General features: G+C 40.1%; 2 protein-coding genes across 2 annotated transcripts; one reads left to right on the forward strand and one right to left on the reverse strand.

Annotated features, from left to right (window-relative positions):
• The first annotated feature begins 915 nt into the window (after positions 1-915).
• LOC145000597 (uncharacterized) lies at positions 916-3,741 on the forward strand. Its single transcript, XM_078959853.1, has 4 exons — positions 916-1,617; positions 2,468-2,751; positions 2,833-3,060; positions 3,141-3,741. The coding sequence occupies exons 1-4, from the start codon at positions 1,170-1,172 to the stop codon at positions 3,618-3,620; spliced, it is 1,440 nt and encodes a 479-aa protein (XP_078815979.1). The 5' UTR covers positions 916-1,169; the 3' UTR covers positions 3,621-3,741.
• A 2,114-nt stretch (positions 3,742-5,855) lies between these two features.
• LOC145001763 (histone H3.2) lies at positions 5,856-6,517 on the reverse strand. The gene has a single exon (XM_078961112.1). It carries the CDS (start codon positions 6,436-6,438, stop codon positions 6,028-6,030), a length of 411 nt encoding a protein of 136 aa, XP_078817238.1. The 5' UTR covers positions 6,439-6,517; the 3' UTR covers positions 5,856-6,027.
• Positions 6,518-22,245: the final 15,728 nt, after the last annotated feature.

The following is a 22,245-nucleotide window of genomic DNA, read 5'->3' on the forward strand; positions in this document are numbered from 1 at the left end:
AGATATAATGCAAACTGTCCAAACAAGTTCATAAGGGTGTAATGTGAACAATCCAAAAATGTTCAATACTAATATGTGGACAAAAAAACTTAAGGGTCTAAATGTGAATAAAAACAAACTATATTATCTACACCAATCGGTCATAAAGATATAATATGAAGGTTCAATAGTAATATGTAAACAAAAAATAATTTTAATGCCTAAACATGAACACAATCTAAACTATGTTACCCTTTTAAATCATTATCCTTTGTTTCCCTTATTTTAAATGCTCGAAAGTACAAACAAAAGAAAAAAAAATTCACATTAAATGATTTGAGAATATTTAATTTCTCAATCTAATAATAATAATAATAAAACTATAAGCTAAATGTAGGCTGCCAAAGAAATTACACGAATGGTTCCTATGATTTGGGGTAATTTACACGTTTGTTTCCTAACTTATTTTTTTTAATTCAGAAGTTCCTTATTGTTTGTTTTTGTTGCATTTGGTCTCTATCTTACTTAAAAATATTATTTTATCCTTGATTTTTTAATTTATTTAAATAAAACACACCTCAACCTCACTCCCACCTCACCTTACGTACCTCACCTTATTTAAATAAATTTAAAAAATCAATGGTAAAATAGTCGTTTTAGATAAAATATAGGGCAAACGCGCAACAAAAACAAACTATAGAGACCTTCCGAAACATACAAATTACATCAAACGGACCAAACATACAAATTACTCTTAAATATCTTTTATTCTTTTTCAAAAAAACACAGAATTTAAATATAAACACGGTTTAAATATACTACGAGACTTCAGACTTGAACCTTACCATTGGGTAAGAGGCAGTTTCCACACCAACCTACAAACTTTTTGATAGTTTTGTCAAAAACCATATATTAACATTTAAAAAATACATATTTAATCATTTGAACACACAAATTGAATTCTGAAATTCTATATTGACTAACGTTGAACATTCTCCAATCAGAAGATAGTAATGCTTCTATATACCAAACCTCGTCTAAATTCTCTACCAAATAATCATCGTCAGATCTTCTAGATCATCTCCTTTTGACCATTTTCACGAATCATTTCATATAGCCACCGATCGTCTCCTTTCTCACTTCCATTTCACAATCCATAACTTCACAATCCCCACAGAATTTTCAAAAATATGCCCATGGATCGATCCAGTTCATGGGGGAGTCAATCTCAATCCGGATCGGAAGACAGCAGCAAAGGACGATCCAGCAACGCGGCGGTTTTATCAATCGAGTGTTTAAAAGGAACCTCCAGAGCCGAAGAATGGACCGGCGAGATGCTGGAGACCGGCGATATTGTGGAGGAGATTAAGATCGGAAACATCAGCATAACGGCGCCGTTTAAGAACGGGAAGAGCGGAGTACAGAAGATCCTTCATAACTCGTTTAAATCGAAGGAGACTTCAATCCGAGTTCGAATCAGACGCGGATCGGACGAGTTTGCTGAGTTGGTGGCGTGTATTGTTCCGAACAACGGTTCCACCGGCGGGAAGAAACAGTACATGTTGCGGTCGATTGATGATCCAAATTACACCGTCGGATTTGTTGATCGGACGGAAGCTGATTGTTTGGCTTTACAAGGTTAGTCAACTTCCTCTCGTTGACTTTTCTTTCTTTCTTTCATATTCCTTTTCTTTATTGTATCAATTTAATTATCCACCTAAAAAGACGTTATTATTTAATGTTATTAAACTAGTATTCCATTTTTTTTATCGTTTTACAAATTATACATAACAACATTGTATTATATAAAACTTCACTAGATATAAGTTACAAATCAATATTTATGCTAGCTAATTACATGAATTTTAGGCTTAAATTAATATAAGTTACAATTTGAACTATTTTTTATAATAAAGTTAATGGAATAATAATAAACTAAAAGTCAACAGCTTGTTAGGTGGTAACATATAATTTTTTATTGTGAAAAAGATGTTCTTATTGGACTAAAAGGACTTTAGTCATCCTTTCACAATAAGTCTTCATCAAGTCGGCTATAATAAAATGCAAATGGTTCAACTTGACATTGAAACATTAAATGCTATCGTAACATCATATATACGTATTAAATGTGTTTAGCTGTTAATTGTTTTATTTTATTTTATTTTTTGCATTTTTCTGATCTCAATAATATTGATAAAATTCATTGACAATTAAATAGTTAGAACATTAAGTTAATATAAGATTACTTTCGTTAACTTTATTCATGAATTTTATCTTTAAAATTCTCCAACAATATTTCATTAACCTTTCTATTTTTGTATTTTAGATAATTCTTTTCAAAATAGTGAAAATATTGGGGTTACAACTTACAAGTAGTTTAGGGTAGGAATTGGAATCCTGAATTCCATTTGGTGGCATGTACTATTGTCAAAGGAATGGAATCGAGTTCCATTCCATTCTCTTTCTTATAATTTTGATTCTGTTCCAGCTTCAAGAGGTTCAAGAATGGAGAGTGCATTAGCAGCAGCCCAACTCCACGATGGATACGTGGCATACCCATGGCAAAAACAAATGCAAGAACTCCTCCCAATTCCCAATTCCAGCTGCTTCCTTTCCATTCTATTCCTCCCTAAATCCTCTGATTCCGTTTCCCATCGTTACAACGACCTGGAAGACACACTTTCACGAGCAAACGCTTGGCACACCGCTTCTCAAGCATCCGGTGTCCCAATCGTCTTCATGAACATCCAAACAGAGTCCCTCCTCACCAAGGTACACCAAAATCGGAATAAACCATAAGATTTTGAATGAAATCACAGTTACCTGATTTTGAATTTCTGATAATTCCGACAGATTTCTGGAGAAACAGCTTCGTCTACTGTAAACACTGGATCGTTGTCGGATTTGGCAAATCTCGCAAACGTGAGTTTATACGGATTTGAAGATTATCACGGGGTTGATATCGGAGTTGTGAGAGGCGTTCGTCTTTGGTTTGCGCCAATTGGTGGAGAAGTTGCAGTCGAAATCAAAATCAAAGATGGAGATACAAAGCTCGGATTCGCCATAGGTCGAACACAAGAGGTTCAATTTCAAAACTGAACTGATACCTTCGAACATATGATTATATTTCTGTGAATCGCTAATGTGTTTGGTGTCGATAGGGATTCATTCAGGTTACGTCTGTTCTTGGAGTGGAAGAAGACTCGCCGGCGACTCGTTCAGGTTTGAGTAGTTTGTACGCAGAGGCTAAAAAGGCGAGAAAGCTTCTTGTGGTTTCGAGGATATCGAATCAAAAAGTACTTCCATGGATGGTTTCACCTGAAGGAGCGATTAGATGTTACGATACTGTTTCGATTAGCCAGAAGCTGTCGTTGCATAGACACACGAAGGTGCCGATTTCACTTCATGTGTTTGCGTGGGATCAAGAGGTGGCGATGTTAGGAAACGCGAATCTCAGATCGCAAACTTATGCTCCGGTGGTGTCGCAGCTGCCGAAAGAAACTCAAACTGCACATCTAGCGACTGCAACTGCAAATCGAGGAAGAGAAAACGATGGATCGATGTTCGGAGTTGGTAGAGACACCGCCGGAGAAGAGTCGTTCCGATTCCATAATTTTTCAGTGCCAAACAACTGGGTGTAATGTAACTTTCCGAATTTACTGTATTTAACCATTGTAAATACTAAGTACAATCGCGTGAGTGAGTTTCATTTGTGCAAATTTACAACACCATAATTACATTTAATATTATATGATTTTTCTACTTTTTATAAGTGTTTAATGTAAACTAAGAAAAAAATATTCGAGAACACTAGTGATATTCGATGGATTGGGTTGATTAATATAAAAACAATAGATAGGTTTGATTTTTTTTATAGCATTTTATTTTTATTTGTTTTAATTATAACATTATATTATAAAAAATCTACTTACCTATAGTTTTTATCATTCATATAAAAATGATCAAAGCTTAATGAGTTAATTCCCTCCTAAACAGCATTGAACACTTCGTCCAACTGTATCACTCTCTTTGTCCAAACAAATCGTTGCCAACACAAAGAAATCTCTAATGAGATTTATATATAATAATAATACAAAAAAAAAAAAAAAAAACCGTATTTTGTTTTGTTGTAGAAAAATAAATATAAAACGCAACATGCATTCACATATTTGCTTATTGTAACATTATATTTTTACTTTATCAAATTCAATCATTGTACTTGGAAAACTCTAATCCTATTGAAATTAATATTCATTTTTCCTAATAGAAAAAATATATGAAGTACAATAATATTTTTCAAAGTACGACGCATTGATTTCATATTATGAAGACTTTTCACATTAAGTCTTAACTTGATGAAAATTTGCTAACCTTTATTTTTTCCTTACATTTACCCTTGTGTGGTTCATTATCTCAAATAATTTTTTAAACATCACTTAGTAAAATAAACTTCATCTGGAGAACAATAAATAGATAAAGGATACATTTACATTCTTGTTCCCAAATTGTTTTCTCTTGCAATTTTGGTGCCTATAAGGACCAAAATTATTACAACTAAAAATAAAGTATCAAAGTTGCAACATAACAGTATTTGGGACCAATAATGTTTTTTTATGAAAAACTAAGGGACCAAAAATGTAATTTAATCTAGAAAAACAAATAAACATTTCATTAATATGTTATTTGTAATTGGGATTATGCCGCAACAGACATTTTTGGGGAGAATTTCAAATTTTAATCACAAAAAATTGGATTTCCACATATAAACATGCTTTCTGAGGAGGTGAGCTCCGAATAAATCCACGGTATTTAGTGTAACTCCACGGAGTGGCAAAATTGTAATTAAATCAATGATGTTTATGGAAAAAAAAGTAATGTATCTCCGCGGAGTGATGTTTACGGAAAAAAAAAATACTGTATCTCCGCGAAGTGTACTGTAGCTTTGCGGAATTGTTCATCGATTTTTTTTTCATAAATACTATTGATTTAATTACAATTTTGCCACTCTGGAGTTACACTGAATACCGTGGATTTATTCGGAGCTCACCTCCCCAAAAAGCATGTCTATACGTGTTCTGCAGAACTACAGTATTTTCTTTCCATAAACATCATTGATTTAATTACGATTTTGCCACTCCACGGAGCTATAGTGAATTCCGCGGAGCCCCTCGGAGCTCACATCCGCAGAAAACGTGTCTATATATGGAAGTCCGATTTTTTTGACTAAAATTTGAAATTCTCTCCCAAAAAATATCCATTAATGGCATATTCCCTTTGTAATAAAACTTTGATAACTCTATAATAAGGCGCACATAAGAGAATATCACAACAAACAAAATATTTTAGTGTAACAAAATGAATTAATAGATAATGTGTCAGACGCTTAAATAACTTGAGATTTTTTTTTTTTTTGATACACTTTCGATTAATACACTTTTAAACAGGTAAGGATCAATCATATATTGCTTATATAAGCCATAACATTAAACAGTTACCAAGTATAAGAAAATGTTTTTTCTTTTTTGTCTCAAGGGTGTTAATACATAGATAACATAATTAAAAGTAGCTATATATAAAGGTTTCATTATTATTTTAATTTCTCTTTTAACTAACAGTCTTAGTATCTACGAATCTACGATTATTAGTTATATCATATATTTAAGAATCTTAACTCTTGTATCTTTATTTTTATAAACAAATTTTAACTGAGCTATCATCTACTCATATTCGAGTTTTTCATTCAATCCCTAAACAACATGAATTGATTCAACTCATTTCCTAATTGATTTGCTCATTTTATGAATGGAAGATCCGACGGAAAATTAATGGTTGAAATGCAGACAAAGATACCATTACGTTCAGAAGAACTCGAGATATGAGGAAACATTGATTTTCATTAAGATCTGATTGATAAACATACATTTTCGAAACATCAGCCACTACACATTAAAACCGAAATACAAGAAACAGATAAACCTAAAAACCAAAGATCTACCACGATTTCACAAGACGTGAAACACCAATCGGAGAAAAACACAATTGCCCAATTTAAGCCCTCTCGCCACGGATTCTGCGAGCGAGTTGCATGTCCTTAGGCATGATTGTGACTCTCTTGGCGTGAATCGCGCAAAGATTGGTGTCTTCAAAGAGTCCAACCAAGTAGGCCTCAGATGCCTCCTGAAGAGCAGCGACGGCGGAGCTCTGGAATCGGAGATCGGTTTTGAAGTCCTGTGCGATTTCCCTCACAAGTCTCTGGAATGGAAGCTTCCTGATCAAAAGCTCAGTGCTCTTCTGGTACTTCCTGATTTCCCTCAGAGCGACGGTTCCTGGCCTGAATCTGTGTGGCTTCTTCACTCCTCCGGTTGCCGGAGCAGACTTCCTTGCCGCCTTGGTGGCCAACTGCTTCCTTGGAGCCTTTCCTCCGGTGGACTTCCTGGCGGTTTGCTTGGTACGTGCCATTTGATTCGAATTAGGGTTTGGCAAAGAAGTATGAAATGCTAAGATTGGATGATTGTTTGGATGGATTTGATTGCATCGTTTGAAGGATTATTTATAGTAGAAGGTTTTAGATGAGCGGGATGTTTTGAAAATTTCAGACTCGGGTGCTTAATTTTGAGGATGAGGATCGGCCGTTGGATTAGGTGCTAATCGGACGGTTCTTAGTGATAAAAAGCCGCGGATAGTGATCCACTCTGTGTGTTCTCAACCAATGACATAGCAGCGTTGAGTAGAATATATTTGCACTTTGGATCCCTCTACAATTTTATTAGTTCAAAGATATCAAGGTTTTGAACTTTTTAAAAGTTTAGTTGTGTCTTTTTGTTTATAGTTTTGCACTTTCTTAAACCGTTTTTATATTTAGTTTTTGATTCACAAGTTTTCAACTGGTTTTTCTGTTATATTTTAAGTTTTTTAAACTTTGTACGGTGTTATATTTACTTTTGCTATTTTAAATAAAAATAAATGGAAAAATTCTTGTTATAAATAGTAGTATGGGTTGTTTGGTAGCATTTGAAAATTTTATATTTGAATTATGTAAATGTCTAGATGATGTAGTCTCTTTGTGAATATGTATGTGAACGACAAACTAATGATTGGTTAAGTACCTCAATGTTTTACCTTTTAAAAAGGAAAATGATAATTTTAATCCTCTAAACTATTTTTGCATACTATAATACCCGTTTTTGTAAACTTGAAAATAGAAGCATAAGTATATTCATACTCGGTCAAACCATCAAATACCTCAAGCTCTTATGGTTTGTGTAAATGGTACACCGAACTCTGTACAAGTAGTACCGCCAAAACAGTGTAAGTATATGAGTCGAGATAACTTTTGGAGTTTTTTTGCATTATTCTCTTGTGTTTTTGTGCACTTGTTCAGACACAATAATCACGTCAAACATAATTTATTTACATCTATGCGTTTAACGCTTTATGTACTTGATTTCGTTCTTAATACTCGATTCAAACACACTGCAAAAAAACACATTGCTTCCTTTGGACCACTCGGTGGTGGAAATGATGTATCACCTTCTCCCTTATTTCCATTTTATAAATTTGAAGCAATAGTTTTCCCTTTCACTTTAGATAGGAACGCTTTCTTTTCTGTTCAACCCGGTCTCTAAATGGTGAGTATTTGGGATCGAGGTGTAGCATGAACCTTATTTACTTCGGCTTCAACATTTTGGAGGAGATTGTAGAGTCCCATCAATGTCTTTTCCATACTATTCAAACGATAACTCATGATGAAATTATCACAAGAACTTGGGAGAGAACTAAACACAAGATCTACCGTTAGGTTCTTATTGAAGATAAAATCTATAACATCCTAATTTTCCAGACAAAAGATTTTATTTTTGGTATAATGTTTTAGAAAAACAATTATAAGAAATCATCATCCAGCCATATCATTTCATAAAACCAAAATCAAATGTCTCAAAACCATATCATAAAAATAGTAATAATATAAGAGTACAATCCCCAAAATCTCATAATACGGAAATCCTATGTGTGTGATGCGTTGTGTCACAAATAGCATTTTTGCTAGAAAATTCTACTCTCATATAATCATTCAACAAGTATAATAATTGGTACTCTAACCAAATATCATACTCTATGCTCATTCTAATACATCTCTCATGTTCAACAAAGAGTTTGAAACTCTAAATATCTCGGTTTAAGTCTATCATGGTATAGGACATTCTTATTGGGCCTAATGGGCCAATAAGTATCCAAACTGATTGTTTTGGGCATAGGACCCTTAAATAGGCCCTAAGTGGATCCTCATTTACAAAACTCAACATTTTGGGTCATGTGGAACTAGAATGGTCCATGTTATTTCTAATGGGCAAATTTGGGCCACAACAATTCCAATAGCCTTAATGGATCATGAACTCCATTCTTTTACCCTAATGGGCCGAAAAATAGTAGTGGGCCTATGAAATCCGATCAAAGCCAAGGATTTGAGCCCAAAATCATTTTTTTCATCCACTCCATGTGGCTCATTCTCGGCCCAAGATACAAAAGAGAGGGAGAGAGAGAAAGAGAGAGGGATAGAGAAAATAAATAGAAGTAGGATGGTCTAAATTCATGACAACACATAATTATTTTAACATGCATCAAGAAAATCACAATTATCCATGAAGTTCATTACCCAACATGCAAAAATCCTTTCTTTCCTCCCTTTTTGTTGCTCTCAGCCATTAGGGCATCCATCACCACCATCATTTTCATATTTCAAACTCAAGCATTTTCTCTCATCCTCCTCTATAATATGAAGAATTTCCCCTTTTCATCCTCCTAATTTTCGAGAATATCAAGAGCACACCAAGAACTCATCTTAAATGCTCATCACATTTGAACACTTTAGAGCCCAAAAACCTCTCAATAAACTTGCTAGGGCCGAAAATCACATCATCTCTTTCCATCTATTCTTCAAAACTGAAACATCAAAGCAAAGGTGAGATCATAACCTCATGTTTCGGTTTTATAATGTTTTTGGGGGAGGATACAAGTGCTTTTGTGATAGATCTATGTATACGTGCATGTTTATGTGTTTGACTTTTAGATCTAAACTTGAACATGAAGTTTATCACTTAGATCTTCATAAAAAACTATGATAAAAGTATGGTTTGTCTTATATATACATGTAATCTTGTAGATATGGGATTTATACACTTAAAATAGCAAAAATGAGTGTTGTGTTCAAAAATCCATAAGCTAAACTCATAAATCAGCCCTTGACAAAAAAGTTTTGGTCTAATATCGGACTATTTTGACCAACTAAACAAATATTTTTCAAAACTGTTTTACATGAAAACAATTTGAATTTATACCTTTAAAATTACTACTCTCACTAGCTTCATACAAATTTTATACAATTTTTGGTGAATTTTACAAAACTACCTATCACATTTGAAATAATTTCGGACCAACCTGTGAAGGTGAGACATTTCACACTAGTTTGAGGCCATTAAAAATCATGAGAAAAACTGTGAACAAAGTAGAAAAGGTTTCCAAACTTCAAGAGTTTACGAATCCAAATTTCGACTTATTATTATGTTTCTACAAATTTTCTAACAACAGGGTCAGAAAAAGTCAAAAACCAAAAAAAAATGTGTGTTTTCACAAAAATCAAGCCAAAAATGATATATTTTGACAAAAATGCATTAAAATGTTATCTTTACCAAAAATAGCTATAGAAGCAAGTTTTGAACATAATGGAGACTAAGGTGTTATTTTTACTAAGATTGAGCATTAATTGTAAATTTTTGTCTGATTGAGCCAAGAGTGTCAATTTTTACAAAAATTGGTCCTTCTAACACAATTTGGCAAATACTTGGTATAAAACGAACAGAACAATAAGAAAACAAGTTATACGCGGTATTTACTTTTGTATTGGACTTGGAAGTAATATAAAAGTTTAGCGGACCTTAGTTGTCCCTTTATAAGTATATTGGGTCTTGAAATACTCATTCATTTTTGTATTGGGCCTGGAATATAATACACATGTTTAGTTGGATTTTGTGTCCTTTTTACATGCTTAGTGGGCCTTAGTGTCCTTTTGTGTGTTTATTGGGCCTTAGTGTCCTTTTACATGTCTATTGAGCCTGGAATTTACATTACATGTCATTTGGACCCTTGATGTCTATTTAAATGTCAATGATTCCAAAAGTTTATTTATTATGTAATTCCATATTCGCAAAATTTTTGGTAAAGACTCTAATGAGAAATATCGGTTGACACCTATTGAGTGTATGATCGTAGCCTGTAGTTATAGCCAAAATCTCTTGGAGGGAGAGCGGGAGTTTGTGTATAGATATATACGGGGGTAACACCCCACACCTAAGTTGTTCGCTACAGTTAGACTAAGCCAGTCTAGGGTGACAAACTTTTATCTTATGATTCTTCGGCGTTTATTAAACGTCATGACAGGCGAAATTGTCATTATTATGTATGGTTATAACCACTCACTTAGAGAATAACTCCATTATAGATTTACGGAATACTTCATCAATGTAACACGGTCTTTGGCGATTAAGACTACTTCATTCTTTATAATCAGAAAGTATCGGGTTTTCTAGGAAAAACATTTAACTAATCAATATCTTCTACTTATAACAGGAAAATATAGGGTTTATGGAATGTACTTTATATACCTTAACATAGATGCATTAATACAAGATCGAACACAATCTTCACAACTCATTTTTTTAAGAAAATATCGAATTCTCTGGTGTTACAAAACTGTTTACTTAAACATGCTTACGAAATCACCAACATTATATATGTTGACCTTTTCAAATTAACTTGTATTCTCAGGAACCCGTTAAACAGGTGGACTTCAAGAATTTGAAAAATTTTTGTACTTGTTTTGCTATTATATAAATTATGTGTTGGCATGTAACTTATAACCCACTACTCAATGTAAGAAATGATGGTTGTAATTTTGAATGTATGATGATGGTGTTTGTTATGTTTCATTTATATATACTGTAATGATATTCCAAGATAAAATCACCCAACCTCCGAACGTTTCCGCCATCCTAGTTCGGGGGTGTGACAAATTGATATCAGAGCATTGTTTATAGTGAACTAACATATCTAATCATATAGGATATGCAACGATAAATACAATGGGACTAAAACTACTCTTAACAAAATAATTAAAATACATACTTATGTGTGCATTCTTATAGTAATAACACAACAAGAACGGTAAAAGTATTTGGAGGATTTGAACATCGTAATTAAACCCGAGCAGTTATGTAGTTGTATTGGGGGTGAATGTAGCATGATCAACTACATCCATTCAAAATACGACCAACATGTGTTCGGGAATAATCGTGATGGACAATGAATCAAAAACTTACCATCTAAATATACAAAGAGCTTATAGAACCAAACCTAAACAAAATTAAAATACTATAGGAGTAATTGGAGTGCCATTTGTTTCTAGTGTTTATACAACTTCGTGCAGACGCTATGGCCGGGTATCGTTAGCCAGGAGAACCCTATCTCCCTAATTAGGGGAATGAAGGGTGGCTTGATCCAGAGGAAGACTCAGAGAAAGAACCAGAGGAGGAACATAAAGAAGAACTCACCGAGCCAGTAGTGAACCTCGAAGAGAAAGAGCTCGAAGGCAATGACGATGATGATTCAGATGCAGGGTCCAAGGTCATCAATATTCCATACATGGCCAGACTACCAGATTATCGAAAGGGTCCTGATGGCCCCACGTCCCCATGGGCACAGGATGTTAGGAGATGGAGTCACCAGCAGGGGATATGACCGCCCTACAGTATGAAGTAAGGTCTTTTCGATCTTAGTCATAGAGGACCAGTTGACCGGGCCCTCCCAGTCATGGTCTGACGCACCCGAGACATTGGCAACCAAGCTCAAGACACCCCCAATCAAATAGACCAAAAGTAGACTATTGTATAGAGAGCTGAGAGATAGACACAGGGAGTGAACGGGGAATCCCAAAGACAATTAGTTTGGGAGGCGCAACTACGAGACACCGAGCAACAAGTAGCTCGTCTCCGGGGTGCATCCACCTCATCAGAACCACCACCAGACACTTTACGCCACAATTAGGATCAACTTTCTCCCCCCCTACCATTTGTTATAATTCTCTTTCATGTGCTATAATGGTATTTGCTAACGAGGCAATTATGTGCTTTCCTTATTTCATGTTATTGAACGAATTCACTTATATGCACAACTGAGGCCCTGAAACCGCTAGATACTCAATGATCTCGAAACCAAAATAATTTATGAACTCTAGGGATAGACTTAATATTCATGTCAAATCAATGACTATCTACTACCATAAATACATCATAGGGGTGTAGATGGAAACAATTAGAATCATACGACAAGACACAAAATTTATAGAGTACAACCAAGAATGACGATCACTACTTACGATATGGATTATCATCATGCAACAGGAAAATGTCATCCCACAGAAATAACAAGCACACCCACGAGACACCGCTCCTGCAGATGGTCTCTGCTACATTCCAAGTTGATGTAACAGCGTCAGTAACCGCTGCTATGGCACAACTCAATGAAAACAACACCAATAGAGGTGGAAATAGTATCGACAACTCCAAACGAAGGAACGAGCATGAAAACCAACAAGTGAAAACTTATCAAGGCACACTAAACCCCAAGCTTAAGCGCAGGAAGCAAAATACTGGAAGTAAGAGAAAGGGACACCCAACTCAAGGTTTCTCAAAGAAGCAACATGTTGTTGTTGGTCATGCTACCATGACCCGTATTACATCAACATCAGCGAGACCATATGCTGGAAGCCTTCCAAAATGCAACCAGTGCAATTTCCATCATAAGGGAGCCTATCGGGAGCTCCATTGTAAGAAATGCAACCGAAAGAGCCACACTACCAAATACTGTAGAACTTATCCACGACATAATTAGTAGCTAAACAATCTCAACAACCTTAAGAACAACACCAATGTTGGGACAAATCATACATGTTATAGGTGTGGAGGAACCAATCACTTCAAGCGTAATTTCCCCAAGGCTAACAATCAAGGAGCAGAAGGATCAAGAAGAGTCCTGGCTGTGGGTCAAGGAGACACAACTCAATACCTAATGGTTGCTCCTGGTATGTTCCCACTTAACTCTTTTGATTCCCTTTGTTCAATATTGAAGCTGAGCGAAGTTTCATTCGTAACAAATTTGAGCACTTACTAAAACAACAACCTCAGAAGCTAATTGAAGCCTTCACAATGGAGATGGCTAATGAGAAAAACCGAATCAACCAAGGATATTTATGTAGGGTATACCTTAACACTAAACAACCATTCATTTCAAATAGATTTAATGTCAGTAAATATTAGGAGTTTTGATGTGATAACCAACATGGTTGGGTTAAACCCCCACCATGCTGATACTATGTGTCGCAAGAAGGTTGTTTGCCTTCACCTCCCCAAATCATGAAACTCTAATAGCCTATGGTGATAAGCCTGGTGCCAATCCTCATCTTATATCGTGCATTAAGGTACATAAGTACCTGCACAAGAAGAACTACGTTTCCTCGCTCTCGATGTGGACAAGGCCAATGAAGAAGTAAGCATACAAGGCATTCCGGTAGCATGCAACCTGATACCAGGATCCACATCAATTACCAATTCACCCTACAGGTTAACTCCCACCGAAGTTTAGGAGTTATCTAGTCAATTAAGAAATTTTTTGAGCAAAGGATTCATCGGACCAAGTTTTTCACCTGGAGAGCTCCAGTCTTGTTCATCAACAAGACATATCCTTCAGAATGTGTATTGATTGTAGGAAATTGAATAAGCTCACTATCAAAGCCGATACCCACTCCTTTGGATTAACTACCTATTCGACCAGCTCCAAGGAGATAGTTACTTCTCTAAAATAGATCTATGAATCGGTTATCATTGTCCCCGAGTCCGAGAAGAGTACATTCCGAAAACTGCTTTCCAAACTCGATACGGTCATTACGAATTTGTTGTTATGCCCTTTTAGGTTGACGAATGCCCCCATGGTATTCATGAACCCTACGAACCGAGTTTTCCCAACCATTCCTAGTCAGCCTTTTCATTATTTTCATCAATAACATACTCATCTGCTCACGAATCAAGAACGAAACATTGTCAGCATCTACGACCGAACTTGAAAGCATCAAAGCTGGAGAATATCATGGAGGAAGCACTTTATGGATGGATAAAACTCTCGAAGTCATGCTCCGGGCCTGGGTGTTTGAATTCAATGAGTCACGGGATACCCGATTGCCCTTGATTGAATTCTCATACAATAACAACTATCACACGAGCATCAAGGTTCCTCCTTTCGAGGCTCTTTATGGTCGTAAATGCAGATCACTCGCCAGTACTATCATGGGACCATAAAACCATTCGCGCAACGACAGAGAAGATAATCCAAATCATATTCGACTTCATGCATCACGAGATAGACAGAAGAGTTATGCTGAAAAATGACGAAAACCTCTAGAAGTCCAAGTCGGAGGTCGGGTACTATTGAAAGTCTTTCCCTATAAAGGAATGATTCGCTTTAGGAAACGGGAAAACTGAACCCGCGATACATTGGATCGTTCGAGATTCTTGCCCGAATTGGTCCAATGGCTTATAAGCTACAACTGCCTGTAGAGCTCATCAACGTACACCCTGTGTTCCATGTATCAAATTTGAAAAAGTGCCTATCAGACAAAATCGTGTCATTCCTTTAGAAGAGATCGAAATAAATGAGAATCTCATGTTTGTCGAGGAACCAATCGAGGTATTGGATAGGGAAGTAAAGCGTACAAAACAAAGTCGCGTTTTGATTGAGAAGGTTCGATGGAACACCAAGTGTGGATCGGAATTCACATGTGAACGCGAAGACCAGACGAAGCATAAGTACCCTCACCTATTCTCTCATTCATGAACCTACCTTTCGAAAAAAATTCGGGACGAAATTCCCTCTAACGGGGGGATGGTGTCACAACTAGCATTTTTGTTAGGAAATTCTACTCTCATATAATCATTCAACCAGTATAATAATTGGTACTCTAAGCAAATATCATACTCTATGATCATTCAAATGCATCTTGTAACATCCCGGAATCGCGGGAGTAGAGTTGAAGGACCAAAAGTGTAAGTTTGGAGGGTGACTCGGCGAGTTCATGGGTAGACTCGGCGAGTCAGGTCGCGACTTGGTCGCGTGTCTAGTGGCCTACTCGGCGAGTCCTAAGGATAGACTCGGCAAGTAGGTGTTGTATGAAGAAAACCCTAATTTTCGGGGTTGAGCCCTATATAAAGAGCCTTACACCACTCCACAGCCTCCCTTATTCCCCCCTTGAGTTCCAGAAGCCCTAAGTTCGTGGAGAGATCATTTGTGGAGCAAATTAGAGCTTGGAGAAGTGTGGTTTGAGGAGATCTTGAAGGAGAAGTGGTTTGGATCAAAGGGATTTGCTTAGATTCGAGTTTAGCAGCTATTGAGGCATCTTTTGGAGGTAATATCTTCGTCCTTAGGCTGTGCATTTCTAATTCCATCATTTTGGGTTGTGTGGGGTGCTTGGTTGTGTGATACTTTGATATTGGAGGATGGATCTGAGGTTGCTACCTCAGATCTGGAGTGGAGAAGACATTAAGAGCATTAAAGCCCCAATCTTTGTGTTGTTAATGAAGCTACCATGTCCCAAACCTTGGTTCTAAGGTGAAAATGGCTTAGATCTCGTTAGCCTCACATAAAGTTTGCCACTTTACGTGATGGATGGATTGTAGGAGGTTGGATCTATGTTTTGGATCAATTGCATGGCCTGAGATGCTTCTGTATGGATTCAGACCGGTGGTACTCGGCGAGTCACATGGGTGGACTCGACGAGTTGCTTGAAGATGGCCTTGAACTCGACGAGTTGGAAGAACAACTCGGCGAGTAGGTTGAAGATGGCCTTGGACTCGACGAGTCCAGTTGGACTCGGCGAGTCTTGTCGAGGAAGTCCCAATATTTCTGGTTGAGTCGATGAATCGGTGAGTTGAGGGATGACTCGGTGAGTTGGGTGCGAGTGGACTCAGAGTTGTTGCACTCGACGAGTCTTGGGGTGACTCGGCGAGTTGGGTCGCTAATTGAGGGAAGTTCTGAGCATAAGGACTCGGCGAGTCATCGGGTTGACTCGACGAGTAGGGTCAGTCAGGGGTTGACTTTGACTTGTCCAGGGTTGACCAGTTGTCTTCTAGGGGTATTTTGGTAATTATGGGAATTTATTGGGTTGTTGTTTGATGTTCAGTGGAGGAGTTTGTGTCAGAGTTCGGAGCAGCGGGATCTTATCTTTTCAGCCGTCAGTTTCGAGGTGAGTTATCCTCACTATATCAACAGGGTCTAAGGCACCAAGGCCGACCCTTTATTGTATTGAGATTCAGTTACGTTTATCATGTTGTTGTTGGTTGTGTCTGCATCCTGGTAGTTAGGATGGTACATGCTAGGGGGACCTTGTTAGGGTCAGTATCTCGATATGCAGAGTGATGCTATGCTAGTGACCGGCTAGGTCGGTAGCCCGGTTAGGGTAATGATATGCTATGTGATCTGTTTACTCGGTTTGTTGATTATGACTGTTATATGAATGTATGTTTTGTGCACATGGTTGTTTGGACTAGAGATGGGTTGAGGCGGGTCCTGCTTTGTGCTGTAGGCCAAGATACCCAGGGCGGACCGGTTGTTCCGAAGGCCCAGTGAGCGGTTCGGATAGGTTGTAGGCCCCACGTGGGCGGACCAGACGTGCTGAGGCTCGGAGAGTGGACCAGGCCGACTGTAGGCCCGATGCGGGCGGACCAGTCACACTGTAGACTCAGAGAGTGGACCAGGTGGGTTGAAGGCCCGATGCGGGCGGACCAACCCCACTGTAGACTCGAAGGACATGACTAGACCCGGAGGATGGATCCGATGGACTGAAGGCCCGATACGGCGGACCAGTCACGATAGACCCGATATGCATGATTGTTCTATGTTATGTTATGTTATGTATGCTTTATATGTTTTGGACCGGAAGGTCGCGGCCTGGAAGGGCGTATACGTGGTTGGTATTTTGGGGGTATCTCACTAAGCTTTCGGGCTTACAGTTGTGGTTTAATGTTTTTCAGGTTCTTTAGGAGACTGGGGCAAGGCGAAGGCGCGATCGTACCGCTCCTCATGATTTCGTAACAACATGATTCTGGGAATACTTAAATGAATTGTATTGAAAACCTTTTTGTAAACATTTTAATGAAAATCGGGTTGTTTTGAAAATTTTAAATTGGTTGTGTTTTTCGGACGTTACAAGTTGGTATCAGAGCCTTGGTTTGAGTGAATTGGAGGAACACTTGTGTGACTCCAGTCTCAAATCGAGGAGAGTTTTCAAAAAGAGAAATTAAAATGGTTTTCAAAATAAGTAAAGGAGGACGCGGAGGTACGATCAGCCGGAGCCAGTAAGTAACCCCAAAATACCATACATGGCAATTGTTTTATTGAGCTTTGATAGAACAGCATGCTAGAGTTAGGCTAGGGATCTTCAGGATTTATTGATGAGTTGCCTGATTTATGATGCCTGCTAGCCTAGGGTTCCTTGTGGGAGATTTCTAGTGTTCCTCTAGTGGTGAGGATAGAGCGTTGTTATGTGTGTCGCTTGGGTGTTGTGGGAGTACTTCATACAAATATGGGTTGGTGTGGAAGGTAGTATGGGCCCGTACTACTGAAAGCACGGACTCATACGCGTATCAGGGAAACCATGACCTCTAGGGTTGGGATGAGAGCTGGTTCCCGGGATAGTGGAATATGTCTGAGATTTGGTGTTTTATTTTCAGTATGGAGATTTCAGGGCACGCTGGGAGTGGATCCGGGTCAGGATCAGGAGCAGGAGAGGGAGTTCCAAGTGGGTCTGCACAACCAGAGGTTGTCAGCCAGATGAGTACGCACGAGTTGGATGCGAGGATTCGTGAGATCCTGCATGATGAGGTTGCCGCATTGTTTCGGGCTGAGCTGCCAGAGTTGTTTGGGTCGATCAAGACCGCCATGGTGGAGTATTTTGATGAGCGTTATGTGGCTCTCACGGAGACGGCTGCCGTGGCGGCTACCGCAGCAGTAGCGGCGGCAGGGGGAGGAGCCAGTAGAGGCTTTCAGTATCGGGACTTCGATAATACGAAGCCTCCCACTTTTGACGGAGTTCAGGATCCGATCGTTGCCATGAGATGGTTATCAGATGTGGAGGGATGTTTCTTCACGTGTTCATGCCCTACTGATCAGAGGGTGAGATGTGCTTTGAACCTGTTGAGGCTCGGAGCAAAGGATTGGTGGAGATTGACCACGGGATCGTACTCGGATGCGCAGAGGGCTGCGATTTCATGGGATCAGTTCAGAGAGATGTTCAGCACTCGTTATGTTCCACAGGTTGAGAGGGAGAGGTTGGCTCAGGAGTTCTTGGAGCTGAAACAGGATTCGGAATCGGTGACGGAAATCACCAGGATGTTTACTGAGCGGGCGATGTTTTGCCCTGAGTTTGCTTCGGAGCAGGCCCAGATGTCCCGGTATCTGGGTATGCTAAAGAGGGACATCAGACAGTTTGTGTCTGCGCAGAGGTGCGAGACTTTGCTGGAGTTGCAGGAGGCCGCCAGGCGGCGTGAGTTAGAGATTGAGTTACATATGCGTGAGCTGAGGCAAGCTCCGATTCAGTCGCAGCCGGCGACGAAACGGTCTAAGACCGTTGATTTCAGGGTGGGAGATCAGGGTGGCCACGTCTGTGGTAAGTGTGGAAGGGGTCATGCCGGGGTTTGTCGGTCCGGTGGAGCATGCCGCAAGTGCGGGAAGGAGGGACACTATGCGAGGGATTGTCGGCAGTCTGTGCCGGTTCGGGATTTGAGGATATGCTATCATTGTCATCAGGTTGGACATTTGAAGGTCAACTGTCCACAGCTTGCTGCGGGATCGGTGCAGGCTCCAGCACCGGCTACGTTGAGGATCACAGGTGGAGGTCAGGGTGGAGCGGAGCCCCCAAGGGCTTAGGGTCGTGTTTTTCAGCTTGCTGCTACGGGTATGTTGTTTCTGCTGTTTTGATTATTTATGATTGTTGTAGAGTATTGATATCTGCTAGTTTCATTGGTTGGTTATGGAATTGTGTTTCGGGTTTCGTGTGGTATTCATTGTTCCTTGAGGGTTTGGCGAGTTGTGATCGAGATTTCGTTTTAGTATCTTGTGTTCCCTGAGGGATCGTTATGGTTATGGGTTTGTACTTCGAGCCATCGTTGATTATCCTTATGAGGATTGGTGGCGGATGCGGCGTTAGTTTGGAGGCCAGTTGGATTCTGTAATCTGAGGAATGGATAGTTGAAGATTGGGTCGCTTTCGAGCGGGTTGTATAGCGTGGGAGCATGATTTGTATGAAAGTTGTTGGTGCTGGTGAAAAACATTTGGAGTGCATGTGTTGATTCCTGCAAGGTTGCTTGGGAGATCGAGGATGGCGACCGGTGACTATCTGTCAGTGTCTTAAGTGGGGGAGAATTGGAAATTCTCCGGATGATCGTTGGGCATGGAAGGTTGTTTAGCCGCTTGGGGAATTCAGCGGTATTTCTATCAGATGAGAGCAGACTCGTATGGGTGAGCAACAGGCGTGCGGGGCGAAATACAGACCTAGAGCAGTTGATTGAGGAAGGCGTGGGGGCAGGCCGGGATCGAGTATGTATGATGGAGATAGAGTTCGGAACCCCTAGAGGGCTAGAACGGTATGCACGGGAGGATTTCCTGAAGAGATATTTCGGAATAATGAGTGATTGTTGAGCGGTCCGGATAGACTGAAGGCCGTAGGCGTACCAGTCAGGCCGAAGGCTCGGAGGACGGTCCAGTCAGGTTGGCTGAAGGTTCTGAGAGTGGTCCAGTTTGGCTGAAGGCCTGGGGAGGCGGTCCAGTCATGCTGAAGACTCTGCGGGTATTGTTAGATCGGTTAGAGGTTATGGGTTGCGTATGTTGTAGTGAGAATACATTGGGAGGTCTGGCCCCGGCTAGCGATCTTGAGCAGTGAAGGTAGTGCATGGGCTTGAGAGTCCTTGTGATGAGAGTCAGAGTAGCGGTAATGCATGGAGGTTGAGTACGCTTTAAAGAGGTAATGTGGCGTAGGATGAGCACCATGGTGCCTGTCATGGTGACTGGGCAGACGAGTGGTTTCCTTGGTAAGGAAAGAGGGAGGAATGAAACTCCGGAAAGGGAGTGCGAATTCACGGAAGTGAAAGCGGCAGTGTAGAGTTGCGATCGCAGTGGTCCGTCGATGGTCTTTGAGTAGTGTGTTGCGGCGGCAGAATATAAGCTTATTCGACTCGATATGTTGCTCTGGGCGCGGAGGGAATATCGCATCGTGGAGCCAGGGAGAGGAGTTCGTAAGGGATGCAGAGCAAGAGTCTTGGACTCTCAATGAGATTCTGATCAGGGTTCTGGGTATGTATCAGTGGTTTATCCTGGGATGATGTTGAGGATATCGTCAGTATATCAGATTGTCCATACCTGAGGGTGCTAGAGCTAGATCAGCATGTGTGTGTGATGGCGAGAGGAGAACTCGGGGGAGTTGCTCCGAAATGGAGGAACGGGTCTTTCGGTCGACATGGGATGGATAGAGTGGAATTCGGATCGGGACTCCGATGGTTCGTGGCTTTATAGCCATATGAGTCAAGTGAAAGATGAGGAATTGAGCAATAAGGCATCAAGGGTAATTCTCGGTGGTTGAGCGTGATCATCGGAGGGTACAGTTGGTGCCCGGTTTGAGTAGGTGGTGGGGACACCGTATGGAAGGAGGAAGCGAGCCTCTAGTTCTATGGTTGTACTTTGAGGGACTTGGTTCGGTCAAGGTCAAGTGACACGTCGTGGGAAGTATTTTGGAGATGAGATGCCGTAGGCTTCGAGGACGAAGCCTAATCTAAGTGGGGGAGAATTGTAACATCCCGGAATCGCGGGAGTAGAGTTGAAGGACCAAAAGTGTAAGTTTGGAGGGTGACTCGGCGAGTCCATGGGTAGACTCGGCGAGTCAGGTCGCGGCTTGGTCGCGTGTCTAGTGGCCTACTCGGCGAGTCCTAAGGATAGAATCGGCGAGTAGGTGTTGTATGAAGAAAACCCTAATTTCCGGGGTTGAGCCCTATATAAAGAGCCTTACACCACCCCACAGCCTCCCTTATTCCCCCCTTGAGTTCCATAAGCCCTAAGTTCATGGAGAGATCATATGTGGAGTAAATTAGAGCTTGGAGAAGTGTGGTTTGAGGAGATCTTGAAGGAGAAGTGGTTTGGATCAAAGGGCTTTGCTTGGATTCGAGTTTAGCAGCTATTGAGGCATCTTTTGGAGGTAATATCTTCGTCCTTAGGCTGTGCATTTCTAATTCCATCATTTTGGGTTGTGTGGGGTGCTTGGTTGTGTGATACTTTGATATTGGAGGATGGATCTGAGGTTGCTACCTCAGATCTGGAGTGGAGAAGACATTAAGAGCATTAAAGCCCCAATCTTTGTGTTGTTAATGAAGCTACCATGTCCCAAACCTTGGTTCTAAGGTGAAAATGGCTTAGATCTCGTTAGACTCACGTAAAGTTTGCCAGTTTACGTGATGGATGGATTGTAGGAGGTTGGATCTATGTTTTGGATCAATTGCATGGCCTGAGATGCTTCTGTATGGATTCAGACCGGTGGTACTCGGCGAGTCACATGGGTGGACTCGACGAGTTGCTTGAAGATGGCCTTGAACTCGACGAGTTGGAAGAACAACTCGGCGAGTAGGTTGAAGATGGCCTTGGACTCGACGAGTCCAGTTGGACTCAGCGAGTCTTGTCGAGGAAGTCCCAATATTTCTGGTTGAGTCGATGAATCGGTGAGTCGAGGGATGACTCGGTGAGTTGGGTGCGAGTGGACTCAGAGTTGTTGCACTCGACGAGTCTTGGGGTGACTCGGCGAGTTGGGTCGCTAATTGAGGGAAGTTCTGAGCATAAGGACTCGGCGAGTCATCGAGTTGACTCGACGAGTAGGGTTAGTCAGGGGTTGACTTTGACTTGTCCAGGGTTGACCAGTTGTCTTCCAGGGGTATTTTGGTAATTATGGGAATTTATTGGGTTGTTGTTTGATGTTCAGTGGAGGAGTTTGTGTCAGAGTTCGGAGCAGCGGGATCTTATCTTTTCTGCTGTCAGTTTCGAGGTGAGTTATCCTCACTATATCAACAGGGTCTAAGGCACCAAGGCCGGCCCTTTATTGTATTGAGATTCAGTTACGTTTATCATGTTGTT

Source organism: Lactuca saligna, chromosome 6 (assembly GCF_052625555.1).
Source record: "Lactuca saligna cultivar CGN05327 chromosome 6, ASM5262555v1, whole genome shotgun sequence".
NCBI lineage: Eukaryota > Viridiplantae > Streptophyta > Magnoliopsida > Asterales > Asteraceae > Lactuca > Lactuca saligna.

Bases quoted from the DNA above. Each gene is read 5' to 3' on its own strand.
- LOC145000597 (XM_078959853.1), top strand. From the start codon at position 1,170: ATGCCCATGGATCGATCCAGTTCATGGGGGAGTCAATCTCAATCCGGA. The intron at 2,752-2,832 runs GTACACCAAAAT...TAATTCCGACAG, and splicing joins CAGAGTCCCTCCTCACCAAG to ATTTCTGGAGAAACAGCTTC. The intron at 3,061-3,140 runs GTTCAATTTCAA...TGGTGTCGATAG, and splicing joins CCATAGGTCGAACACAAGAG to GGATTCATTCAGGTTACGTC.
- LOC145001763 (XM_078961112.1), bottom strand. From the start codon at position 6,438: ATGGCACGTACCAAGCAAACCGCCAGGAAGTCCACCGGAGGAAAGGCT.